Source organism: Thermobia domestica, chromosome 12 (genome assembly GCF_964235325.1).
Source record: "Thermobia domestica chromosome 12, izTheDome1.hap1.1, whole genome shotgun sequence".
In the NCBI taxonomy this organism is placed as follows: Eukaryota; Metazoa; Arthropoda; class Insecta; order Zygentoma; family Lepismatidae; genus Thermobia; species Thermobia domestica.
In genome coordinates this window covers 10,186,002-10,209,501 of record NC_137465.1, presented here as the reverse complement: position 1 = coordinate 10,209,501, position 23,500 = coordinate 10,186,002, and the positions used below count along the sequence as shown (strand labels likewise).

Genomic DNA, 23,500 nt, shown 5'->3' with positions numbered 1-23,500 from the left:
TGAACTCTCTGTAGATCCTGTTGAAGTTTCACACAGTCATCAATCGAACGTACTTTGGTGTATAATTTGAGATTATCGACAAAAAGAACTTGAGAAGTTTTAATACTCAGAAGAATATCATCAATAACAAGAAGAAACAACAGCGGACATAGATTAGATCCTTGAGGGATTCCCGATAGAGTTTTGAACTTGAAAATTACCAGTGAAGTATAACACGTCTAGGATTATTCAACTGAAACTTTCTCCAGCCCTCTGTGAAAAGAGTTTTTTTTTTTCTTATCTTGAAATTTAATATTTGTATCGTTATTTGTATATTCTATGCTATTATATGTTGATGTGTATCAAGTTCAAAATAAGCAAGAATAGCACTCGATTTCAATAATTCAAAACCCGTTTTTATTAACTTTTATGTTGTAACTACAAAAGCCATTCACTTGTAAAACATTGACATAATACAAACTTCGTTTGTCTTACATTATGATCTTACATTCCATGGGGGCCGCGGTGGCTCAGTGGTAGAGCGTTCACCTCTGGTGCTTGGGCTCCCGCGTTCGATCGCAGCCCCCGCAAAGTGAACTTTGTGGTGGACAAACACCGTGTGCGTGGGTCTCCTCAGGGGTTCTCCCGTTTCCTCCCACTTTCTTCAATCCACCATTTCATTCATTACTCTTCATCACCGTCTCCTTTAGCCTAACCGGCATAACCGTGGGACGTAAAACTTAAAGATTTCATTTCATTTCATTTCTTACATTCCATATTTAAATCTATGAGTACAGAATAAACTCTGGTTGTTTTTCATAACATACTGGGGGGTCACCTGGGAATTCTCGCCCCGGGCGCTTACAACCCATGCGACAGCAATGAAGGGGGCATATCTATTTTTTTCAACTTTTTCAGGAGACAAGTTTAAAGATGTTATCATAAGTTTATGTTATCGTGTTGTGTCAAAATTTAATTTGATCTCGTAAGTTACATATTTAACACGAAGGATATCAAACTAAATTTTAAAAGAACACGATAGAATAAATGGGAAAAGGTTTCAACTTGTCTCCTAGAAAAGTTAAGAAAATGAGATACGCCCTTTTCTCTCGAGAGGGGCACACTGTATTATGCATTGTGGAATTCAGCGCTTCATACAGTTCAGTTTGTTTATGTAATTTAATTTGCTAAGGAATAAAGGAATTTGTTCAACCTTTTGCGTAATGATATTGTATCAATTTTTTTTATTTTTTTAAAAAAACTGAAACGTTTAGGTTTCGATACTCCTAGTTAAACTTGTCCAAATAAGACGTTAATGAAACAGGTTAGTGGTAGCTGTTCAAGGTTTACGAATTAAGAAATCTTGTTTTGTGCTGAAATGAACCAAATAGTGTATGGTAGATCAAGTGAAATTGTGTAGTTTTTGTTCACTTATCTCTATGATAATATATACAGAGTGGCCCAAAAGTAAGTATGCAGTACCGTAACGTATCTTTATACCATTTCCTATTGTTATCCATCAGGTAGATTTAGTTTCTATATTATTTGTTCTTAATCTGCTTTTATTTATATCTTAAGCTCGGAAAAGCCGAAGCAAATAAACCCATAAACTAGAATGTTATGCTTGATCAATGCAAGGGTGTATACCTACTTTTGGGCCACCCTGTAGATATTTGAAATGGCAGGCCTACCCCTTATCTTACAGAATGTAAAACAAAAATAAAATCTTTCACTAGGCATTTTCTAAGTAGGCACTATAATTCTACGAAACAGTTAAATGAGTGTTTATTTATTGATACATTGCCACATTAGTCATGTTTATTCTGTTGCTGTAAAGACGTTTGGAATGTCTCAAAATTCAATGATCAATTTATTATGTAAATAATGGGTGTCATGAATAGTCTCGAAACCATCTCCATCCAAGTATGTACTTCGTAGAGACATCTGATTACACAAGATTTAACGACCAAATAGATTATCAACATCTCTGTGAAATGTTTATAAATAATAAAGATGTAAACGCTAACAGAAGAACAAAATGTCTAATTAGTGCTAAAGATTTTTTTAAAAGTAAAAGCAGGGATTGAATTACAGGAGACATAGAGGGTAGCAAGTCGATGAACATTGAAGTGCTGAATTTGATTGTAAGATATGATTCGTTGAAAGCAAGTACGTTTGCTACAACTTCCAATAGAATCCAAAATGACCTAAGTAGTAGGGGAAATGTTTAACGAAATAAGGCACGAGATTTTCTGTCCTCCCTTTGTCACAATATTATTTTAAAAAAATAAGAAAAGTAGCAAACTTGAAACACTGTTCTAGGTGAAAAATTATTTCTTTGTTTCTTAGACGTTACTACAAATTGATCAGCCGTAGTATTCGCCGAGCATATTATGTAAAAATAAAATGAAGTCTTTAACATAGCACGATTATGTTTTTAGGTTAAAGAAGACGGATGACTATGACCAATTTTGTGGAATGGGAATATGGGAGGAAACAGGAGAACTCCGAGAAAACCCCTGAGCATAATGTTTCCTAATGCATGCTAATACTGTATTATCATGTGTTTGACAATGTCGAAGGGTGTATTACTATTCATGATCTGTTCCCTGATCCCAAACAGCACGCACGCTACGTTGTTTATATATATTCGCATTTGACCATAAGAATACGTTTATGCAAAACATTTTAAAGATAGGGCTTGTGAGCCTACACTAGTTAGGACACAAAGTTTCAATTCCCTCCCATCTTTAGGAGATGTGTTTTAATGAAAACTACATGATTAAGAAAACCCTAGAAGCAACCGTTTTCAATGTTTCACAATTCTTTTCAAACGGTTGAGCCGTGTTTTTATATATGGTAGTGAGACAGACAACGTCGATGTTATTTTACAATATGTAGAAATAGCCTTTCCCCCTTTAGAAGCAAAACTTTAAAAAAGAAACTCTTGATCACGTGTTGCAACTTTGCATTAAATTGTCTTTCTGCATGGCAACACTGCATCACCTTTGTTACATTTTCGCACCAATGGATAAATGTTGATGCATACTGCAGATATACACCGGGATTCACCCACAGGACATCAGTTTTCTGCAACTGAATGTTGATTTTCTTCATTTGGTACATTTTTTATTTTATACTTTCAGTACTTAATTTCGTCACTACATAAAAACGTCACAAATTCCAACATTGGTCATGATCTCAAAAATATCTACATGAAACACCTTTACATTTGCTTTAAGTCTCATGTCTTTATCGTTCTTGGTTCAAAAGAAATATATATGCAATCAAACTTTGGGTTGTGCAACTTTACGGACACACTGTATTTCATAAGGTGAATAATTCCGACTGTTTTCTACTTTAATTTGAGTTTTAAATTATTCTTGTTGGTAATTTGAGTAATACCAAAAATATCAGATTAAACCTAAGACAAATTAATTTGTTCCATGACAGAGTAAAGTTTGGTAAGTGGCAATTTGATTTCTACAAGGATGCACTGCGGGGAAAAAAAAGGAAAGAAAACAAAGTGTTATCTGACATCTTTCCATTACAAGGAGACATAAAAACTCCAGATTTTTCACCAGGGAACACCACAAAATATCCCATAAAAATAATTTAATGAAATAACATCTTATGACTAAGTTTTGCTTACAGTATGAACGCACATTTGTATAACCGTAAGTAGTACAATTCCCATCTCTGGTATATCTGTCCAAAATTATGTATGTTGCATAAAGTTATGAAAATTGGTTTTATAAGAATGGTGAGGTGAGATCTTGCGTTATGAGAAGAAATTTGATAAAATATTAGCTTTAGCGAGACGGGTGTGAAAGGGTGTGGCAGTGTTATAGCATACAGACTTCAGAGTCTCTCTTGAATTCAAATTTATACGCACTATAAGATGAAACAAGGTTGATTGTAATTTAGAATGAACATATATACTTTGACGAAAGACGCGCACTCCACCATAGAGATCAGGTCGAGAGTAGCTATAGCCAAAGAAGTATTCAACAAGAAAATATCACTCTTAACTCGAGCCTTAATATTTGATTAAGGAAGATATTGGTCAAGTGCTATATATGGAGCATTGCACTTTATCGTTCAGAGACATTGCACATTACGGTAGTTAGAGAAGAAATATTTACAGAACTTCGAAATATGGTGTCGGAGGAAGATGCAGAAGATAAAATGGACACAAAGAGTAACAAACAAAGACATTTTAAAACGGATAGGAGAGAAGAGGACGCTTGTAGCCACCATCCTTCGTAGAAATGCCAGCTCGATTAGACACATTTTGCGAAGAAATTGTCTTCTTCATACCGCCATACAAGAAAAAATGGAAGGAATGCGAGGAATGGGAAGAAGAAGAAGAATACAAGTAATCGATAATTTGAAAAATAGAAGAAAATAGAAAGCTGAAAATCGAGAAACATGGAAAGAACATTTCCAGGCCCAAACCGAGAACTAAGAGAAAGAAGAAAAGAAAAGAAAAACTAATTAGTCCCAGGACCAACCAAAAGGCAGAATACTTAATAATAATAATAATAATAATAATAATAATAATAATAATAATAATAATAATAATAATAATAATAATAATAAAACCTCGTGGCAGGGACGTCATTTTGGAAGGGCAGGAAGGCAATTTTTCCCCTAAGCTTTAGAAACAACAGCGTAATTTTAGAATTTGTTTGGGCACATCGACCTAACAGTTTCTCTTATTTTATTAGTATATTATCTACAATTGATTAAAACATATGACAGGGGAGCAATGGTCACTGCCTAAATACATGCTTTTCAACATAATATGCTAATAAAAAAAAACGTGAAACTCTTATGTAGATGAACAATCTTACTTCCCCACCCTCGTACTTAGCCAAACCTTAAATGATGCTACTGTCTCGAGAATTTAGAAATCATTCAACTTTTTGGCCTGTAAGTTGCAGAGAAGCTTTCCTTATTAAAAGATCATCTGTAAGTTGAGTACGTAAAACATAATGTGTTTGGTTGCAATAACAATGGAACATGTGATTGGCCTCTAAAGATACTAGATTAATATAAAGCGTCTCCTAATGGGAAAAGAATGCAATTAAACAAAAAGAGATGATGCTAACGTGTTTAACATCGACGTTTTGTCTACGTTCAATACCTTTCTTGATGGCATTCCGTTATGATGTCGTCAGTTGTCAATTTTCATTGTACAAACGTCGTACGTAGGTCTCTTCATACAAGCAAAATAAACCGAGGAAAATTGGTAAATTTTTCTTAATCATAAAATTAAAATGTTACCTTCTCACTTTTGTCACAAGTGTCATAGTGATGTTTTCCTATGACGGAGATATACATGACTGCAATGCACATGACGGCGAAACCAGTGGCGGATCTAGGCCAGGGCCGGGTGGTCTCGGCCCCCAGTTTTTTGAGTGAGGAAAATAATTTAAGCTATTATTTATATATTTTTGAAAGTTTATAGTAAACTCATGATATACCTATCATAGTCTGGATTCTGGCGCTCCCTCCCCAGTTTTTACTCTCTAGATCCGCCACTGGGCAAAACCTGCAGGATAAGTATTTATCATTATATTTTTAGCATCATTTTATCACGATGGTCTCACATACAGCGGCCACACAAATCATAGCTTCAGTTCCAACATCCGCTTGTTCTTTATTCTTCAATTTACCCATCACTTGTACTTTAAACAGGGGGGAAAAGTGAGGGGAAATGCGGAGGGACGCCGTTACCCCACTTCCAGAAAATATCTATGGCATCCCCCACTTCCTTAAAAAGTTACAATAGGCAAAGATAGGCACGAGGAACGGTGTGACGTCATGTGTGTCCTTACCTTTTCAGATCCATTTTTATCTCTGACTATCAGCGATTATTTGCACCAATTTCTGGACGACCTATAGGCTATGATTCATGGCTATATGATTAGCGTACAAGGCTTTGGCCGAGGAAACCCTGGAGCTTATGCAGTTCACATCCCACGTTAAACTGTATGTCTCAGTCTCATATAGCCTCGATGTTGAGGAGATCCTAAATTCGAAATCAACCAAATATCGAAACCACCAATTTGGGTTTCCGTATAATTTACTCCAGTATTCATTTTCTAAATTCTATGTTGAGATCCATCTGGTGAGTGATGTATGAACTAATTAGGTAATTAACTATTGTTCAACTGTTAAGTCGTGTCATTGTATAAACCGTTCTCCAATCATGTTGCATTATCGTGTAAAGCAGAAGACAGCGCGCTTGTCGTTGGCTGCAGATGAATTGATGTCCCTGAAAGCACTCGGTTGTTGCCACGTCACGCAATGCGCCAATGAGAAAGTGCCGTAACTGATTAGGGAAATTCAGAACCAGTCGTTCTTTCAGAAAAAGTGTTCGGGGACACACTTAGTATTCCGGGGAACGGGGGCACTATTGGTACTATTCTATTTATTTTATTATATTATAGACATATTCTTTTGGTCTCCTTCAGGGAGTAATCCCCCTACACACAAAAAAAATGTCTGGAAAAAATTAAATGAAATCTTTGAGTTTTACGTCCCACGGTTATGCCGGTTAGGCTAAAGGAGACGGTGATAATGAGATATGAATGAAATGGTGGAATGAAGAAAGTGGGAGGAAACGGGAGAACCCCGAGAAAACCCACGCACACGGTGTTTGTCCACCACAAAGTTCACTTGGCGGAGAAAAATGTCTGGAAGGAACACTGTTCAGAACTGTACGTTACATTACAACACAGTATAACTCCACGTGCTTTCAGGTCAGCGAGGTGTAATCAAATGAGTTGATCCTGTCCAGAAGTTACAGGACGGAAGTTTTACCATCGACGTTGTCAGACGTGCATCCACAAATATTTGTTGAGAAATATCCAATTTTTGGAGTTCACTACTTCAAGATACTACATCTACTTCAAGATTGTTTTAATAAGAAATTAAAGAGAAAAGGCGAAGTGTAAGCTCAAATTTTAAAGCTACATCAATCAATTGTCTGTTAAACAAGTAGAGCTTTATTAAGAAAATGTACGAAGAGCTACCAAGTTATTTATACAAGGGGGGGGGGAGATCCGGACTCGGTGGGTCCTCGGATGGTTACGTACGCCCAAAGTTTCAGTATCCTACTTATAAAACATGTTGAATGGAATTTTTGCCATGCAATAGTATGTATCAAACAGTTTTCTACAATTATTTTTTCATACATGTTTGCGACAAATCTGACTTAATTTACATTTCTCATCTCTTTCTTTACTTTCTTTATACTTTTTTTATTTTTTTACTTTCGAGTGACGACAAGAGAAAAGAAAATGTAATGACAGTAAAAACAATCGAATTCGATATTTCAACGGCTTTACACCTTTCATGACCCATAGATACCGGAAAAGTGATTTTTCGAAGTCTGCCCATCTGTTTACCAGGTTTGTCCTGATTAATGTTGTAAAGGCCTGGGGAGGGGGCGGATTTTTTGTAAAAAAAAAAAAAAAATGCCTTTTTTCCCAAGAGTTTGGAAAAACGGAAAAACTGGCAAAAATTTAAATTTTCGAATATTTTACTATACTGTGCTTTTAAAATGAAAACTATTTTAAATTTATTAGTTTACTGTTAAGATCATTGAGTAGTTATGTTTCTTGTATTAGAATAGAGAAATTTTGTGTCAACAAATATATTTGCACCACTCCTTTAAAGCTAACACTGTGATAGGATGGAGTTATGGCTACAAAAGATACTAAAATATAATCCTAGTTAGATTAATTAACATAGACGCATTTAAATTATCTTAAGTAATCTTATAAAGTTACCGTCTTGTGACAGAAAAGTGTTAAAATAACAGGGCCAGTACCATACTTATCTTCCTTATGCTGTGCAAAATTTCCGGAAATTTTGAACCCATTAGAAAGAATCTTTTGTTCGCAAGTATTGGCAAAACCCTGAAAATATAATTTAAGAATTATTTCTTCGCCTGATGCTAATTTTATTTGATGTGACGTGTCTGCAGCGTATATACAATGTATTTCGCTAGCAGGAAAAATACTTAAAGCAACAGCTTTTGAGTTTTTAGTTTTCTGATTTTTGATAAAATACCCTCTTTATTATATGTATATTTTTCGAACAACTCAAAAAGAGAGATGATCTTATTTACATATACACATACACCGCACAAGTGCGTAAATTTGAGCAGCGACAAGTATTACAGAATTTAACATGTGAAACTTCCATTCGTTATTATTAAAGACTAGCAGGATACCCGTTCTTCGCATGGGGAGAATACATTTCATTTCTTGTATAAGGGGCACCAAAACTGTCACCAATGAACTTACGGACCCCAAAAACTATGAATTCGACACTAGTATCAGTCATTTTCATTTAATTTTACATGTCACCCTCCCCCTTCACTCTCCCCCTTTAGGAGTACTAATGGGGGCTAAATTTGGATTTAAAGGGCATCAAAAGTGTCACTGTTCTTCTCAGTGGCCCTGAAAACTATGGATTCACACTAATATCGATTATTTTGCATCATTATATATATATATATATATATATATATATATATATATATATATATATATATATATATATATACCCCTCCTCCAATTTGCGGGAATAAATTTTGATTTAAACGGCATCGAAAGTGTCACTGTTCATCTTAGCGATCCCGAAAACTATGGATTCGACACTGATATTGGCTATTTTCATTCATTTTTATGTACGTATATCTCCCCTTCCTCCTTCCCTAAGTTGCGGCCCTAAATTTTTATTTAAACAGCATCGGAAGTGTTACTGTTCATGTCAGCAACCCCGAAAACTATGGGTTCGACACTAATATCAGTCATTTCAATATATATCCGCACTTCCTTCCTAAAAATTGCACCTTCAAAGTGAAATGATAAAAACCATCTCAGGCCCGTTCCTCATCTGTGTTGAAAATTTTTATCGAGATCAGTGGTTCAAAAGTTGTTAAGTTACAAATACAGTCACTTTCATTTTAATATATATAGATAATTTGTCTCCCTAGAAAACAGGTACTTGCCTATACACAAAATTTTGTACATAAAGTTTATATTAAAGTATGCATTTGAATATTAAATAATAGTAATTATATGTCTTAGTGCATGAATCTTATTCAAATTTGCCTCCTACTTTTTTTTTTTTTTTTAAGAAGTAACTTCGTTAAAATTAACAAAATTTCACCAGATCAAAGAGCACATTAAGAACTCCATTTCATTCTAGAGCCCTATTTGTTGCAACAGAAACGCTTCATGACGATAGTAAAATGAAATGAAATTTTTAAGTTTTACGTCCCACGATTATGCCGGTTAGGCTAAAGGAGACGGTGATGATGAGTAATGAATGAAATGGTGGAATGAAGAAAGTGGGAGGAAACGGGAGAACCCCGAGAAAACCCACGCACACGGTGTTTGTCCACCACAAAGTTCACTTGACTTCATGACGATAGATGTGTATGCAAAGTTCTGTAATTAATATACAACGAGGAGTAAACGACTAAAAGGCACGTAAAGGAGATGAGTGCAGACTCTTAATTTTCAAGAATAATTACAACAGTTTTATTTCCGAATGTTTCTTTTTTAAATAGACATATTCACAATATTGAAATTTCTCAACTTGCATTTTTCACGCGCTCGAAAAAAAAACGGTTCCATTACAAGTAAAACTAACATAATACAATTATTATTGTTATTTTCCCAATTTTTACAGAAAGAAACCGGAAAAAACGGGTTTTTACCAGCATGTTCAAAATTTCCGGAAATTTTACAACACTAGTCCTGATGCGCACATGCGTATAGGCCATACCATTCAATGTAACTTAGTTTCCATACGAAAAAAAATGAAATGAAATCTTTAAGTTTTACGTCCCACGGTTATGCCGGTTAGGCTAAAGGAGACGGTGATGGTGAGAGATGAGTGAAATGGTGGAATGTAGAAAGTGGGAGGAAACGGGAGAAACACGAAAAAACCCACGAACATGGTGTTTGTCCACCATAAAATCCACACGGCGCGAGCTGTGATTGAACCAGGGACCCCAAGCACCGGAGGTGAACGCTCTACCACTGAGCCATCGCGCCCCCCTAGTTTCCATACGAGTCTCCAGAGAAGTTTCTACCCCCAAACATGGGTGCACTTTACTGAAGCTTTCCTTGATTTTCTTCAAACCGATCCTAATGACTATCTTAAATAAATATTTTAATAGCACCCTATATTATTGTATAAGTCGTTTCTCTGGGGGAAATCGCGAAGAGTTGTTTACTCTTGGAGATGATTTTTTCCGGGCGATTTTCTCAAAAACGACTCAGACAATTGTATTCATATTTTATAAATAAATGTTCCAATAAAGGACCTACAGTACGATGCAACAATTTTTCATTAAAAAATTCACAATGAATAGTTTACTCTCGAAGGTGACTTTTTTTCGGGTATCATCCCGTGCGGGCACAGTGGATACAGCGCTTACCTCTAGTGCGTTGAGTCCCTGGTTCAAACCCCGGTCAAATAAGTTTGTGGTGTACAACATCGTGACTGTGAGTTTTCTCAGAGTACTCCCATTTCCTCCCACTTTTTCATTGCATTAATTTTTTCGTCACCACTCACTTGTCTTAATTATCGCCTCCCTTAGCCTAAAAAGACAATCGTGGGTCGTTAAATCGTCCTACTACTTTTTTTTTCGGAATGGTATTCTCAAAAATTCGACAGGCAATTCCGTTCATATTTCATAAATAAATGTTCCATTAAGAAGCTCACAATAGTATAATTCAATTTTCATTTAAAAATTCACATACTTTTGTAGCAAGTTTTATTGAAAAAATAACTCAAGCAATTTCGTGCATATTTCGTAAGTGTATGTTGCATTAAGAAACCTCAGTGGCGTATTTAGGGGGGCTTCCGGGCTTCAGCCCCCCCTCCGAAATTTATCTTACTATAGTAAAGTATATGGAATATCTTGCAGAATTTTTACATTTTCAGGCAAAGCCCCCCGAAAGTTAGCAAAGTCCCCCCGAAACACAATCGTAAATACGCCACTGAGAAACCTACGTTATGGTATAAATAATTTTTCATTTAAAAATTCACAAGGAATAGCGGTACTTTCCGTACATTTTTCTCAAGAACGACAATTTTGTTCAAATTTCATAAATAAAAATTTCTGTAATAATTTTACAATATGGTATGAATAATTTCTCCTAAAACAATACAGAAAGGGTAGTTTGCTCTTGTAAGAGTTATCTTTGATGTAGTTTTCCGAAAGCATCTAATATAATTTTGTTCATATTTCGAAATAAACGTTTCAGTAATAACTACAGCATGATATGATTTAATTTCAAAAGTGAGAGCGAGAAAGTTTAGTGCGGTGACTCGTACCCATTATTATTATTATTGTTATTATTATTATTATTATTATTATTATTATTATTATTATTATTATTATTATTATTATTATTATTATTATTATTATTATTATTTGAAACAAGAATATACTATTAAAATTTGATAGACCAAATAAAAATAGTAAAATACACGATAAAAAAAGTTTCAGTCTCAATGAGACGGTATAACGGTCTTGAGAAAATTAAAGGCAAAAATTCTTTAATGTGGTGAACACAGCCTGGATCTCAACTTCTGATAAAATTTTGTCAGCCTTTTCTATTTTATCAGAAGAAAAGAAAAGGCACCAAAAAGATTAATGAAGAGGAACAAGGTGTCATCTACAGGGTATGGTGTGAAGACTGCGACACGTCGTATGTAGGAGAGACGGGAAAGAGAATGAAAAAAGGATAAAAGAACATAAAGATAACGTGGGGAGGAAGAAAGATACCAACGCGATATACAAACATGTTAAGGAGACTAATCACGAAATTAACTGGGATAACCCTTTCCGCACGGGAGTAGAAATTCTTAGATTATTTTCATGAAACCGATTTTTCCATACTACATGAAACATGTATAGAACATTTTTATTAAAACAATGCATTGGTCCATCGTAGGTTCTGAGAAAGTGGACACGCTCAATTATGCGTGTTTTGAAGCCATAGTAGCGTGAAAAATGAAAAATTCTCGGGCGGAAAGGGATAAGACGGAAGCATTGGACGTAGAAAAGAGAATGATAATAAGGAAGTGGAAAGAAACAGATTAGATAAAGAAAGTAGGAAAAGATAAGCTGATAAGGATAGAGGGCTTACCTATAAATGCATTATGGCAGAGAATTTTGGATAACGTAGATAGGAAGATGAAACTAAAAAAGGCCCTTATAAGGACCAGAAATGGCGGCACGTGATTGGTTGAATTATGGACAAGGGGACCTACGGGATTGGGTGAAAGCTTCAGCCAATATAATTACGACTTTTTCATAAGAATGACTACATATATGTCTGTATCTTCATTTATGTTCTATAGTGTTTATATAGTCTCTGATGAAGGATATGATAGATATCCGAAACTGTAACACATCATAGTTTAAAATGCAGTGTGTGATGAAGCTTTGTTCAGTACTTCTTTTGTTACAGCTATTGGTGTTACATGAACGTCGTAAGTCTTAAAGAAGTTCTCTATTTTTCGTGAGGATCATAAAATTTATTAAGATATCTTCTATTCATTCTCTTTTTCTTAATGATTTCAACTCCAAGAAATGGAAAAATAGAAAAGCATAAAAGAAAATATACAACAGTCTTGCTATCGTTAAGTAAATTCCTAAACTCGTAAGGTGGCATTGAATTTACCTCTTTTAACTCTAATTTTTACGCAGTTCAACGCCAAGCAAAGGCAACGATTGACAAATTTTTGACAAAATTCCAGCAATATTGCACCAAAACCAACCAATTTTTTTATGAAAGCTATCATTCAAGGTTGTCTTGTTATCACTTTACGTGTTTGTGTGCAAACTTTTATTAGTGTGTTCACATGCGCAAACTTTCAATATAACTTTACATATATACGAAAACTTTTGTACTCACTTTTTGCGTGTGCAAAAAGTTTTGTAATCACTTTTCTAATCACTTCACGTACTTGCGCAAACGCTTGTCACTTTACGTACCTAGGTATATGCGAAAAGCTTAATTATCACTTCCTGAATACAAAGCGCAAACCACCAAGGGCGCCGATCCTGTTTGGGGCCAAAGGGGTCCACCCCCAATGTTCATGTGGTCCCCCGTGTATTTTTATGAATATGTATTTTTGTATTTTTTATTATTATTATATGTATTGTAATGAATATTTAATATTTAGCATCATTTGAATTCAATTTGCCTTTAAATTCTCATGAACCTACTTAGACCCTTGTCTGCAACCAAACACACATCTGAATGGACCCTCCAAAAGCTAGAGAGAAATCGGCGTCTTTGCAAACCACTACTATAAGGGTAACTTTTGTTTTAATATTAGCTAGAGGTATATATCTTCCGTATCCGTTTAAGAACGACTCGCTATAAACAAAGCATCCGGAATAAAACCTTTTCCTGTTTGCAGAACAGGTTGGTGATCTCAGACTAAGCGATTGACGTCATAGTTGCGACTTCGTAGTCAAAGCAAATATGCAGAATTTCGCGAGCATTTTATTAAGTGTCAATAGAAAGACGTAGTGAAATGGTGTAATGGCCTCGAAGGCAAAGATCATTTCTAAATAAAACGGAAGACATTTATTTTTTCTCGAAATGCGATATACTTTCTAGAGATAAACCGTCTTATGCAGAGTCGTTTTGACGTATGATTTGCGTCACACTTGAGGCCTGACTACTGCAGGAAACATATGTTAGTCGAACTCTTTAGTATGACACTAATCATGCGTCAGAACGACTCTGCATAAGACCCAAAATGTTTAGTACTTGGGAGAACTAGCTAAGATGCCTTTCCAAACGCATCCTTGTTTTTTTTTTTTTTTTTTTCTACGTACAAAATAATGTATTATTTGTTATATTCTTCTCCATTTAATGCTGTTTAAAATAATACATTTTGATCAACTAGAACAAAATATGCATCGCCGATTACGTACGAGGCCTGTCGAAAAAGAAACTTACTTTCTGTTTTTTCGGATACTAAATGACATAGGTTGAATAAATTTTGCGTCATGGAAGAGGGGTTTATGATGTCTTTACCCTACAGGTGGCGTTACTTTCGTTTGCATATGCTGTTGAAAAAAAGTAGTTATGTCGGGTGATTTCGGCGCGGATCTAAAATCATAAAGACATGCGTTTACTGATGGAACGGCAGAACGAGGGATATGGATTCAAAACCAATATGTCCTCTCCTCTCCCCCTAGGAGTGCTAGGGGTCTTATCCCAACTGAGAGCTGACCCTAAACTTAAAAGGTAACAAAACTGTCACCAATCAACTCAGATACACTAAAAGTTATGGATCCGACACTATATTGCTCATTTTCAATTACTTTAACATAACCCCCGTCAGGAATACTAATAGAGGCTAAATTTGGATTTAAACGGCATCGGAAGTGTCAGTGTTCAGCAACTTCGGAAACTATATATTCGACTCTAATGTCGGTCGTTTTTGATCATTTTTATATGTCTCCCCCACATTCCCAATAGGTGTAAAAAGGGTTCTTACCCTCACTGGGGTCTTAACTTGGACTTAAAGAGCATCGAAACTGTCACCAATCAGTCACCATGGACCTCGAGAACTATGAATTTGACACTAATATCAGCCGTTTCCAATTATTATTATATCTCCCCTTCCGCACCCCGTACGTGTTAGGGATTAAATTACCTCAACAATACTCTCCCTGACTGCAAGTAATATGTGTACCAAGCTTCGATAATATTGCCCCAGGTGTTCCAGAGTTATGATGGAACATACATACACAATTATATCCATATTTATATATATATATACAGTGGTCGAAGTGAGACGGTATGCGGTGGTATAACATACCGCCTCTGGTTTTTAGAGATCAAGACATACCGTCACTGGAGAATAGATGCTAAATACCTTTAATAAATCCATTTTTATACACAGTAATTGACGAATAGCTTTGCAAGAAGAAAGATATTATTTCTTATGTGGAAATAATTTCTAAGTTGACAACACCGACATTTTTATTACCTTCTTCCTATCTTTTGTTTTTAAAATGAGGTGTCTTCAAAGAAATTCATCTAGTTTATATTTGGATGTGCCATATTGAATTTTCTTTCTTATATGTGTGTGTCGTCTTGCCTTAATGCATATAAATGTTGTGTTTTGAGCATGGGCGGGTTTAGGACTTGTCTGCTGTGGGGGCGGATTTTCCGGGGATATGGATTACCTCTAAGTCGAGGGAGAGGTTCGGGAGTTTTTCCCACAGGAAATTGTTCATATAAAACTCGGTTGTTGAGCATTTTTCGTGTATAATTATCTATAATACAACTTAACGGGATATTTTTTTATATTTTTTTTTTTTCAGAAAGTTTTTGGTAGGGCATCAAAGTCTTTCCATGTCCGTCCCCCGTAACTATAGAGAAGCTCTCCAATGGTTTTCAATCATTATGTAAATAGAAAAGCGATCTTTTAGGCAACATACCCTCACTGTATTTCAATAAGTAGATAACTGGTATGTCGAGTCAAAATCGTAATTAAACGTACCGTCTCTGCTTTTTTTCCACTTGGAATAGTGCATATATATATATACTGTATATGCTCACGAATAACTTCAACATAGATGTAGTAATTTTTGATTCTTTTTTCCTTTTTTAGCTTCAAATAGTGTACTTTGTGGCACCGTACATATATATATTATCATAATCGAATGGAAATCTTTTAGTTAGTTAGACCATGGAACTCCACAATAGTTGATAGTGTCATGTTCAAGTATAATTCGATAATGTATGCACCAATTTATTTAAATATAATACTAGATATATTTGGTAACGCATGCTTAGTAGGTCGTCCCATTTTATAGATAGTAGTGTCCTACGTATCTGTAGTTTAGGTATCTAAGTAAACTACTGTGGTTACGAAAAAGTGGAAAAATTAAACAAAGAAAAATAACCGACTTCAAGAATGCACTAACAAGGAAACCGATTCAAGTGTGACACTAAATTCTGGAAGAGTTTATGCGCAAACTAAGTGTTTTTGTGTACAATTAAACCCATTAGAGGGAAAAAACCTGGATATCAACCGTTACGGAGATATAGAGGAATAAGGGGAAGGCTGGTGTTCCAACATTTTGGCAATTTTTGAGTATGTAGCGATAGTACACGTAAAAAAGATTTTTGAAAATGAAGAATTCCTTCATCCACGAAACTGTAGTAATACGTCGCCTTAGACATGTGGATTACAAAACCGAAGACTCCATAGAAATTCTAGGGGAAGAATGTTTTGGAGGTTGAAGGCGAAAACACCCGAGTTCCATTGTTGTCCGAAATAGGTGTGTATGGTGTCTATGTATAGGTTTCTTGGTACGCTGAATCGAATAAAAACATCATCAGTAAAATAGGATGAAAAATATAAAAAATGATGGCCGTCCGAAGTTTCCAAACATTTATATTTTCTACAATTATTAACATGGGAACTGTGTGTGATATACAGTACAGAAAGGCGTACAGGTTTTCGTTTTTTAAGTGGGAGATACTATTTTTGTTTATTAATTCATACTTTGAGTTTTAATATATTTCACACAACTACACACTGTCGTACTTATATTTGCAACAATATGGGTTAATGTTTCATATTATTTGATTTGTTTTTCTATAATGCTTATAGGATCTACACAGACTATGACCTTCTTTTTTGTTCATTCAATAACGTCTCTGTCTACAAACTAAAGACATGATATATTAGCAAGTAATATCATAGAATTTTGTTTTTTGTGTCAATGGCGTTTGTTATTCCTCATAGCCCCATCTTTTTCCGGTCCCATGTAAAAGCTACGCTACCCACCTCAACATTCAATACCACTTTTATTCGCTCTGGTGCATCTTTTTTAACGTTTCAATGCAAGTTTCAAACATATTCACTCGCAATATAGCCGAAATTCCTCAAAATATCAGAGCACCAGTGTTCTCCTTACCCCTCTATATCTCTGGAAGGGTTGAGATCGAGGGTTCCCCCTCTAATTGGTTTAATTGTACACAAAAGCACTTCGTTTGCGCATAAACTCGCCCAATTTTTTGTGTTGCATTTGAATCGGTTTCCTTGTAAGCAGAAAGTAAAACCTTCTTTAGAAAAATCAATATTTATCTATTTTAACAAAAACACTAAAAGTAGAAAATAATAAAAGTGCTAAAAGTAAAAAATAATAATAGCACTGAAAGGTATAAAAATAATTTTAAAAGTTCTAAAAAGTAGAAAATAATAAAAGCAATAAAAGTAGAAAATAATAAAAGTGCAAAAAGCATAAAATACCAGGTAATAACGCGCTTAAGACCACAAAATAACTCATTATTACCGTCTAGAAAAAGTTTTGAAGCCTGTGCCAAGCTAAACAAATTAATGCCTCATACAATTACTATCAAAATAATTTTTATTTTAGGCATTAATTAGTTTCACTTGGCATGGACTTCAAAACTTTAAGAGAAAATACTAATGAATTATTTTCAATTTTAGCGCTTTTTTTTATTTTCTACTTTCTAGCATGTTAGTTAAAGTTGACTAATATTTTTAAGCTTTTATAGTGGTAACATATTCCATATTCTAAATTGCCTTCCAAAATTTTTCCTTCTTCTGAAGGAAACATAAATACATATCCCCACCACATGTATGTTTCATAACCCCTACATATTGGAGAAATGAGTTTTGAATACCGATCTTCTCGCCCGTCTGCCCGTTTGTGAAAAAGTCTAAAGGCCACGCTATTCAAAGTATCGAGACTATATTTTTCATATGGCTTTTGAGAACATTTTTTTTTTCTTTTAATTTTTCCTCCTATAGCCAAAACTAACGATAAGAGTAATTTTCTCGATGGTAAACTTTAGAATTAAAAACTTAATGACTATTTATATTATTGCTGTATGTAATTAGGGAAGATAAAACTAAATTGCCAAAGAAATCTGCAGATACAGTCAGGATTGTGAGAGAAAGCTATCTGAGATCAATTTACTACAGCACCTAAGCAAACAACGTTGGGAATGACAATTATTGAACTACATTAATTCACAAATAAATCTAAGGGATGCAAGCGAAGGGTGATGTAAAGGATTCTGTTGATGTGTTATCAAAATATAAGTAGGTGGGTAATAATACAATATTTCTGTCTATGTAGCCACTATGATTAGTTCCGTTTTTCGTCTCACAGAGGATCGAACTTGTGTCTGAAGAATGCAAGTAGGAAATTCTCCTTCCTCTACGACGCTGAAACGTATTTTAGAGTCGTCTTCTTTGCAAAGCAATAGATTTCGTGTTCCACTCTATTTTCTCTTGCTTTTCTGTATCGAGAAGTGTCTATCGTGGAATTTTCAGTAAGTCAGAATTGGTGTTTCTTCAGTATACTCCGCACGTATTGGCTACCTCATCAAAGTTGTAGGGTTCGTGAATATAAAGTGTGAAAATTTTGCTTAAAGGGTCATGGCTGAGTGTCCTCAGGAAGCAGACAGAAACTAACACGACAAAAGAATCATCATTTAACGATTGGGCAAGGTGCAAAGTGGGAAGTCTTAAGATTTTATTTCAATAATAAACTAAAGAATTATAGTTTAATGAACGTAGAAGCAATTTAAGGAGAATTCAAAGAGGCTCAGTATCTTGTTATAATATTCATCATCCGTATCTTGAACCAAATTTGGGGGCACGGTGCCTCAGTCGTAGAGCGCTTACCTCTGGTGCATGGGGTCCTTGGTTCAATCCTAGACAAGTAAGTTTATGGTGGACAACATCGTATCTGTGGATTTTTCGGGGTACTCCCGTTTCCTCCTAAATTCTTATTCTACCAATTGTTCCATTATCATTAATTTACCTTTAGGGAGAAAAAAAATGGCCCTCGTACTATTCCTCCACTAGTTTACTTGTCCCCCTAGGCACTAGTTTACTTGGATACAGTGGCGGCGGTTGGACGTTAAAAGTGGGGGTGGGGGCAAGACATGATCTCAATATTTGTATATCAATGTTAGTTTTCCTGGTTTCTTCTAACATTTTGTTTGACGAAAGTTCGTATAACTATTAGAATACTCTCTTTTCCAATTAAAATACTGTATATCGTATTTCATATACGTATTTTTAAAGTAAATTGGCAAGAGCAACGCAAGTAGATACTAGCCCTTTTTACTCTTAAACAACGAAGGTGTAAGAAGAGATTTGATTCCTTGCTTAAGAACATTTTAAAATTCTGTCTGGAAAATTGTGTGATCAGATTAGAGGCCTATTTAATAACTAAATTTGCAAAACAAATAAACAGAAAAAATAATATTAATCGAATAGTAATGAAAAATGAGGCTTGTTTTGCAAAAGTTACATTGAAACCGGGGATTAATGAACAACTTATATTTTTAATTCCACACATGCTATTAAATGTATGTTATTACTCTAAGATAGTAAATACTAGAAGCATATGCTGCGACATTTAAAGAAGTACTTTTGCAGCTTTCCGAAGCATGTTTGTTGCATGTACAGTTTTCACTATCTTGGAATACGTACATCAAAACTCAACAATACTTAGAATCACTCCAGTTATACAAAATAATCCTGAAACAAAGAATTATGTTGAATTCACTAAATTTAATCTATATATATAAAAGAGAACGTACAAAATCCTTTGTTACCTCATCACGCTAATACGGCTGAACCAATTTCTTTCATTTTTGGGGGGTTATTAGGATTTGGACCCTAGATGGTTTTTATCATATCACTTTAATTTTTAATTACCAGTGTCTTGAGATAATTGACCATTCAAGTGTCCATAACGTACAAATCCTTTGTTATTAGTTCATCATAGGTAAAAATAAACGTATTTATATGCAACCCGCATGACCGTGTCACTCGGCGGGTTAACATAAATGACAGGCGATATACAGCGGAAAATAGCTTGAATCTTCTGTTTAAAATTTTTTAATTGATTTGCTTATTTTTACAGACACTTTTACAATATGCCAGCACCGGGATGACCGCAGCGAAGCGGGGCGGGTTAACATAAATGACAGACGATATACAGCGGAAAATAGCTTGAATCTTCTGTTTAAAATTTTTTAATTGATTTGCTTATTTTTACAGACACTTTTACAATATGCCAGCACCGGGATGACCGCAGCGAAGCGGGGCGGGTTAACATAAATGACAGGCGATATAATGTTAAGATTTACTGCAATCTTCTATGGTTTTTATCATATCACTTGAAAGCGAAAAAGTAAAAATTATCTAAGTAACAAAGTTTATTGCGTTCCGGGGTGACCGCAGCGAAGCGGGGTGAACGCTGCTAGTTGTATATACAAAATTGTATATGTACACCCCTAACTCGTATATGTGTACACCCAAAATTGTATATGTAAACTCGTATATTACACTGCAAACATTGCCGCGCCTTTGACGTGGGAAACCCGGCTTCGATTCCTGGCGGGAGCTCATGTGGTTCGTATTCCACGTTAATCAGTAGGTCCTCGTCTCATATAGCCTCATTGCTGAACGGGATGTTAAACTCAAAAAAAATCAAATCAAAATATTCCTTAGTATTAAAAAGATGAAAAGACATTTTAGAAACTTTCGATTTTTGTGTAATTAAAGAATAACTTGTGATTCACAAGTTGTGAAGGACTTCTTTTTTGTACGAAATGTTATCTCAATTTGTACCAAAGCGGCTGACTAACATTAACATATTGAGCCCTTGTAAGAAGAATGAAAATACACTCGAATTATGGCGCTCCAATAGGTTAATTTTTGGGCCATTTTTCGTGGCAATTAAAACGCAATTCCTGTAGCTTTCTTAACTAAACCGGAAGACAACCAATACGTACTCACGGGACGGCAAATATTTTATGGCACAATTGTTATTCTATGAACCATTAATACATACAAAAGCTTAATATTTCCAAATGAAACTATATACATTAATGGGTCATTTCAAAAAAGTGGGGGGCAACTGCCCCCCTTTGCCCCCCCCCCTAATCGCCGCCCATGCTTGGATAAATAGTCTAGAGCCTGATATTGTCAAAATTTTTCAGACAGATATTGCTAATCGTTTATTTCCTGTGAACATATGTACCATTCAAGGGCGGATCCAAGGGGCGGCTATAGGGCTATGCCCCCTTGACGTTCAGATATACACAGGATAAAATGGGTTTCAGCCCTGCTTTACACTGGATAAAACGGCAAACTATGGTTTAGTCCCTCCCTTGATCATATCCTGGATCCGCCATTGGTACCATTAATAATGTTTTATGCTTGTCTGTTGAATATTGAGTAACTGTCAGTGTTAATAAAACAATTCTGACGAAAACACCGAATCTTCTATATATATAAATAAATATGTAAGTGACTACATTTGTGACTTAATAACTCTTGAATCACAAAACCGATCATGATCAAATTTTCAACAGAGATGAGATTCGGGCCTGGGATGGTTTATATCATTTCACTTCGTTGGTGCAACTTAGGGGAGAGGAAGGGGGAGATATTTTAAAATGATCAAAAATGACAGGTATTAGTGTTGAATCTATAGTTTTCGGGGTAGCTGAGATGAATTGTGACACTTCAGATGCTGTTTAAATCCAAATTCAGCCCCGCAACTTGCAAAGAGGGATATATATATATATATATATATATATATATATATATATATATATATATATATATATATATATATATATATATATATATATATATAATTGATGGAAATCAGAGAGCGCTTTAGAAATAGTAAAAAGTGACTGACTAACGAAACATAATAATTTTTCTTATTTTAACCCAGCGAAGCGGATAATTGATGCTAGTAATTGAATAAACTGAAAATGATGTCACTTACCTTCCGAATATCAGCATCGCACCGTAACTCATCCAATGTAGGTCGAAGGCCAGCTTGAATGGACATCAAATTTCTGTAATTGTCAAGTCTCGGGAGGGCTTCTCGGGTCATCTGCACCAAAGCACCCCCATACACTGTCCCACCTCCAGCACCACCCCCGCCAAAGTTACTCTGGTAGAGGGAAGGTCGCCTAATTGGGGGTAGTTCATCCCTCGCCTCTTCTTCCTCCTCATCATCATTACTATTATCATCATCATCGGAATCTTCAAATCCACGATTTGCATGGCCATTGGAGGTTGGGGGAGTCTCAAATTCTTCATCTTCTGGGATTGCGTCTGTTTTGGTATCTCGGTGAAGGCCCGCAACAATGGAATTTATTCTGTTCACCCGGAACCGGGATTTCATAGCCGATAATTCCATTGGGATCCCAGATAATTTGCGAGCCCTCGCTTTCATTGTTGAAGAATTTATATATCACAACCAAAGTTAAAAATAAACTATTTGCACTAACAAATGTTACGGTCCTGAAATATTGGTAACAGCGTCAATCTTCAATATTATCTGCACAAATCACATTTTTGTTTTCTTTTTCGAAAAAGGTACATTCGGTTTAATTTTTTTTAGAAATTGTATTTGTCACACTGTTTCTAAATGTCCAGAAGAAATTTTTACCACCGTTCTTTAGTTGAAACCGGATGTTCCAGGAAAGTCTGGAGCCTTTGCAGCAAATCACTGTTGATAACCTCTCAACAAACAAACACCCTAACATTTAATGATCATATTATATAGGTATTGTTTGTCAAAAGGGGGTCGTCCATGAATGTGACGTCACAAGAGAAGGGCGTGATGCGTGTGGACATGTGTCACTCGGAAGGACAACCAAAGACGTGTTTATCCTACACACCGTTCGCTTGGTGATTTTGCTAGATGGTCACACAGCAAAACAAAAAGGAAGAATCTCTTTCGCTTTTCTAATGGAAGGTTTGTTCTTCGGACTTCTTATTTTTTTATTTTTTTTTTCAAAGGAACAAATTCGCGTGCATACCAACAAGATGTCATGAGAAGATAAATGATGCAAAACGTATTTTAGAATGCCATTCCACAACGCTTGTTAAAGACTCGAAGATTTTTAAAAATAACAGTATTGTAAGGAGACATTTCAATATTCAGTGCCTCGAGGCTGTTACATACAAGGACAATATTTGTGCGGCACAAAATTATGCCATGTCGTTTGCATTTGCATTATTTTTACTTAGATCACATTCTGCAGGTTACAGCGAACTTGCTCTGAAGACTGTAAGGCCTTATTTTTGTAAAGATATTCCTACTAGATTTCTGAGTAAAAAGTTGTATAACTCAGCTTCAATTCACACTATTTTTATTATTACTATTACTATTACTATTAGTAGTAGTAGTAGTAGTAGTAGTAAAAGTAGAAGTAGTAGTAGTAGTAGTATTAAAAGTAGTAGTAGTAGTAGTAGTAGTAGTAGTAGTAAAAATGAAATGAAAACTTTACAGTCTTAAACTATCAAAAATATATAAATAAAGGCTTAAATTATTTTTGTCATTCAAAAAACTAAGGAGGGCGTAGCCATCCGGTACCGGACTATGTCCGCCACTGACTGGAAGAGCTGCTGCCTTCTC

The 23,500-nt window shown here is 35.3% G+C and overlaps 1 protein-coding gene across 1 annotated transcript in view; it reads right to left on the bottom strand.

Annotated features, from left to right (window-relative positions):
• Positions 1-22,596, bottom strand: part of LOC145666327 (bumetanide-sensitive sodium-(potassium)-chloride cotransporter-like) — a 190,997-nt gene extending 168,401 nt beyond the window's left edge. The window contains exon 1 of the mRNA XM_081733431.1: positions 21,857-22,596. Coding sequence (XP_081589557.1) covers positions 21,857-22,312 — 456 coding nt within the window. The 5' untranslated portion in view covers positions 22,313-22,596. The remainder of the gene's footprint in view (positions 1-21,856) is intronic.
• Positions 22,597-23,500: the final 904 nt, after the last annotated feature.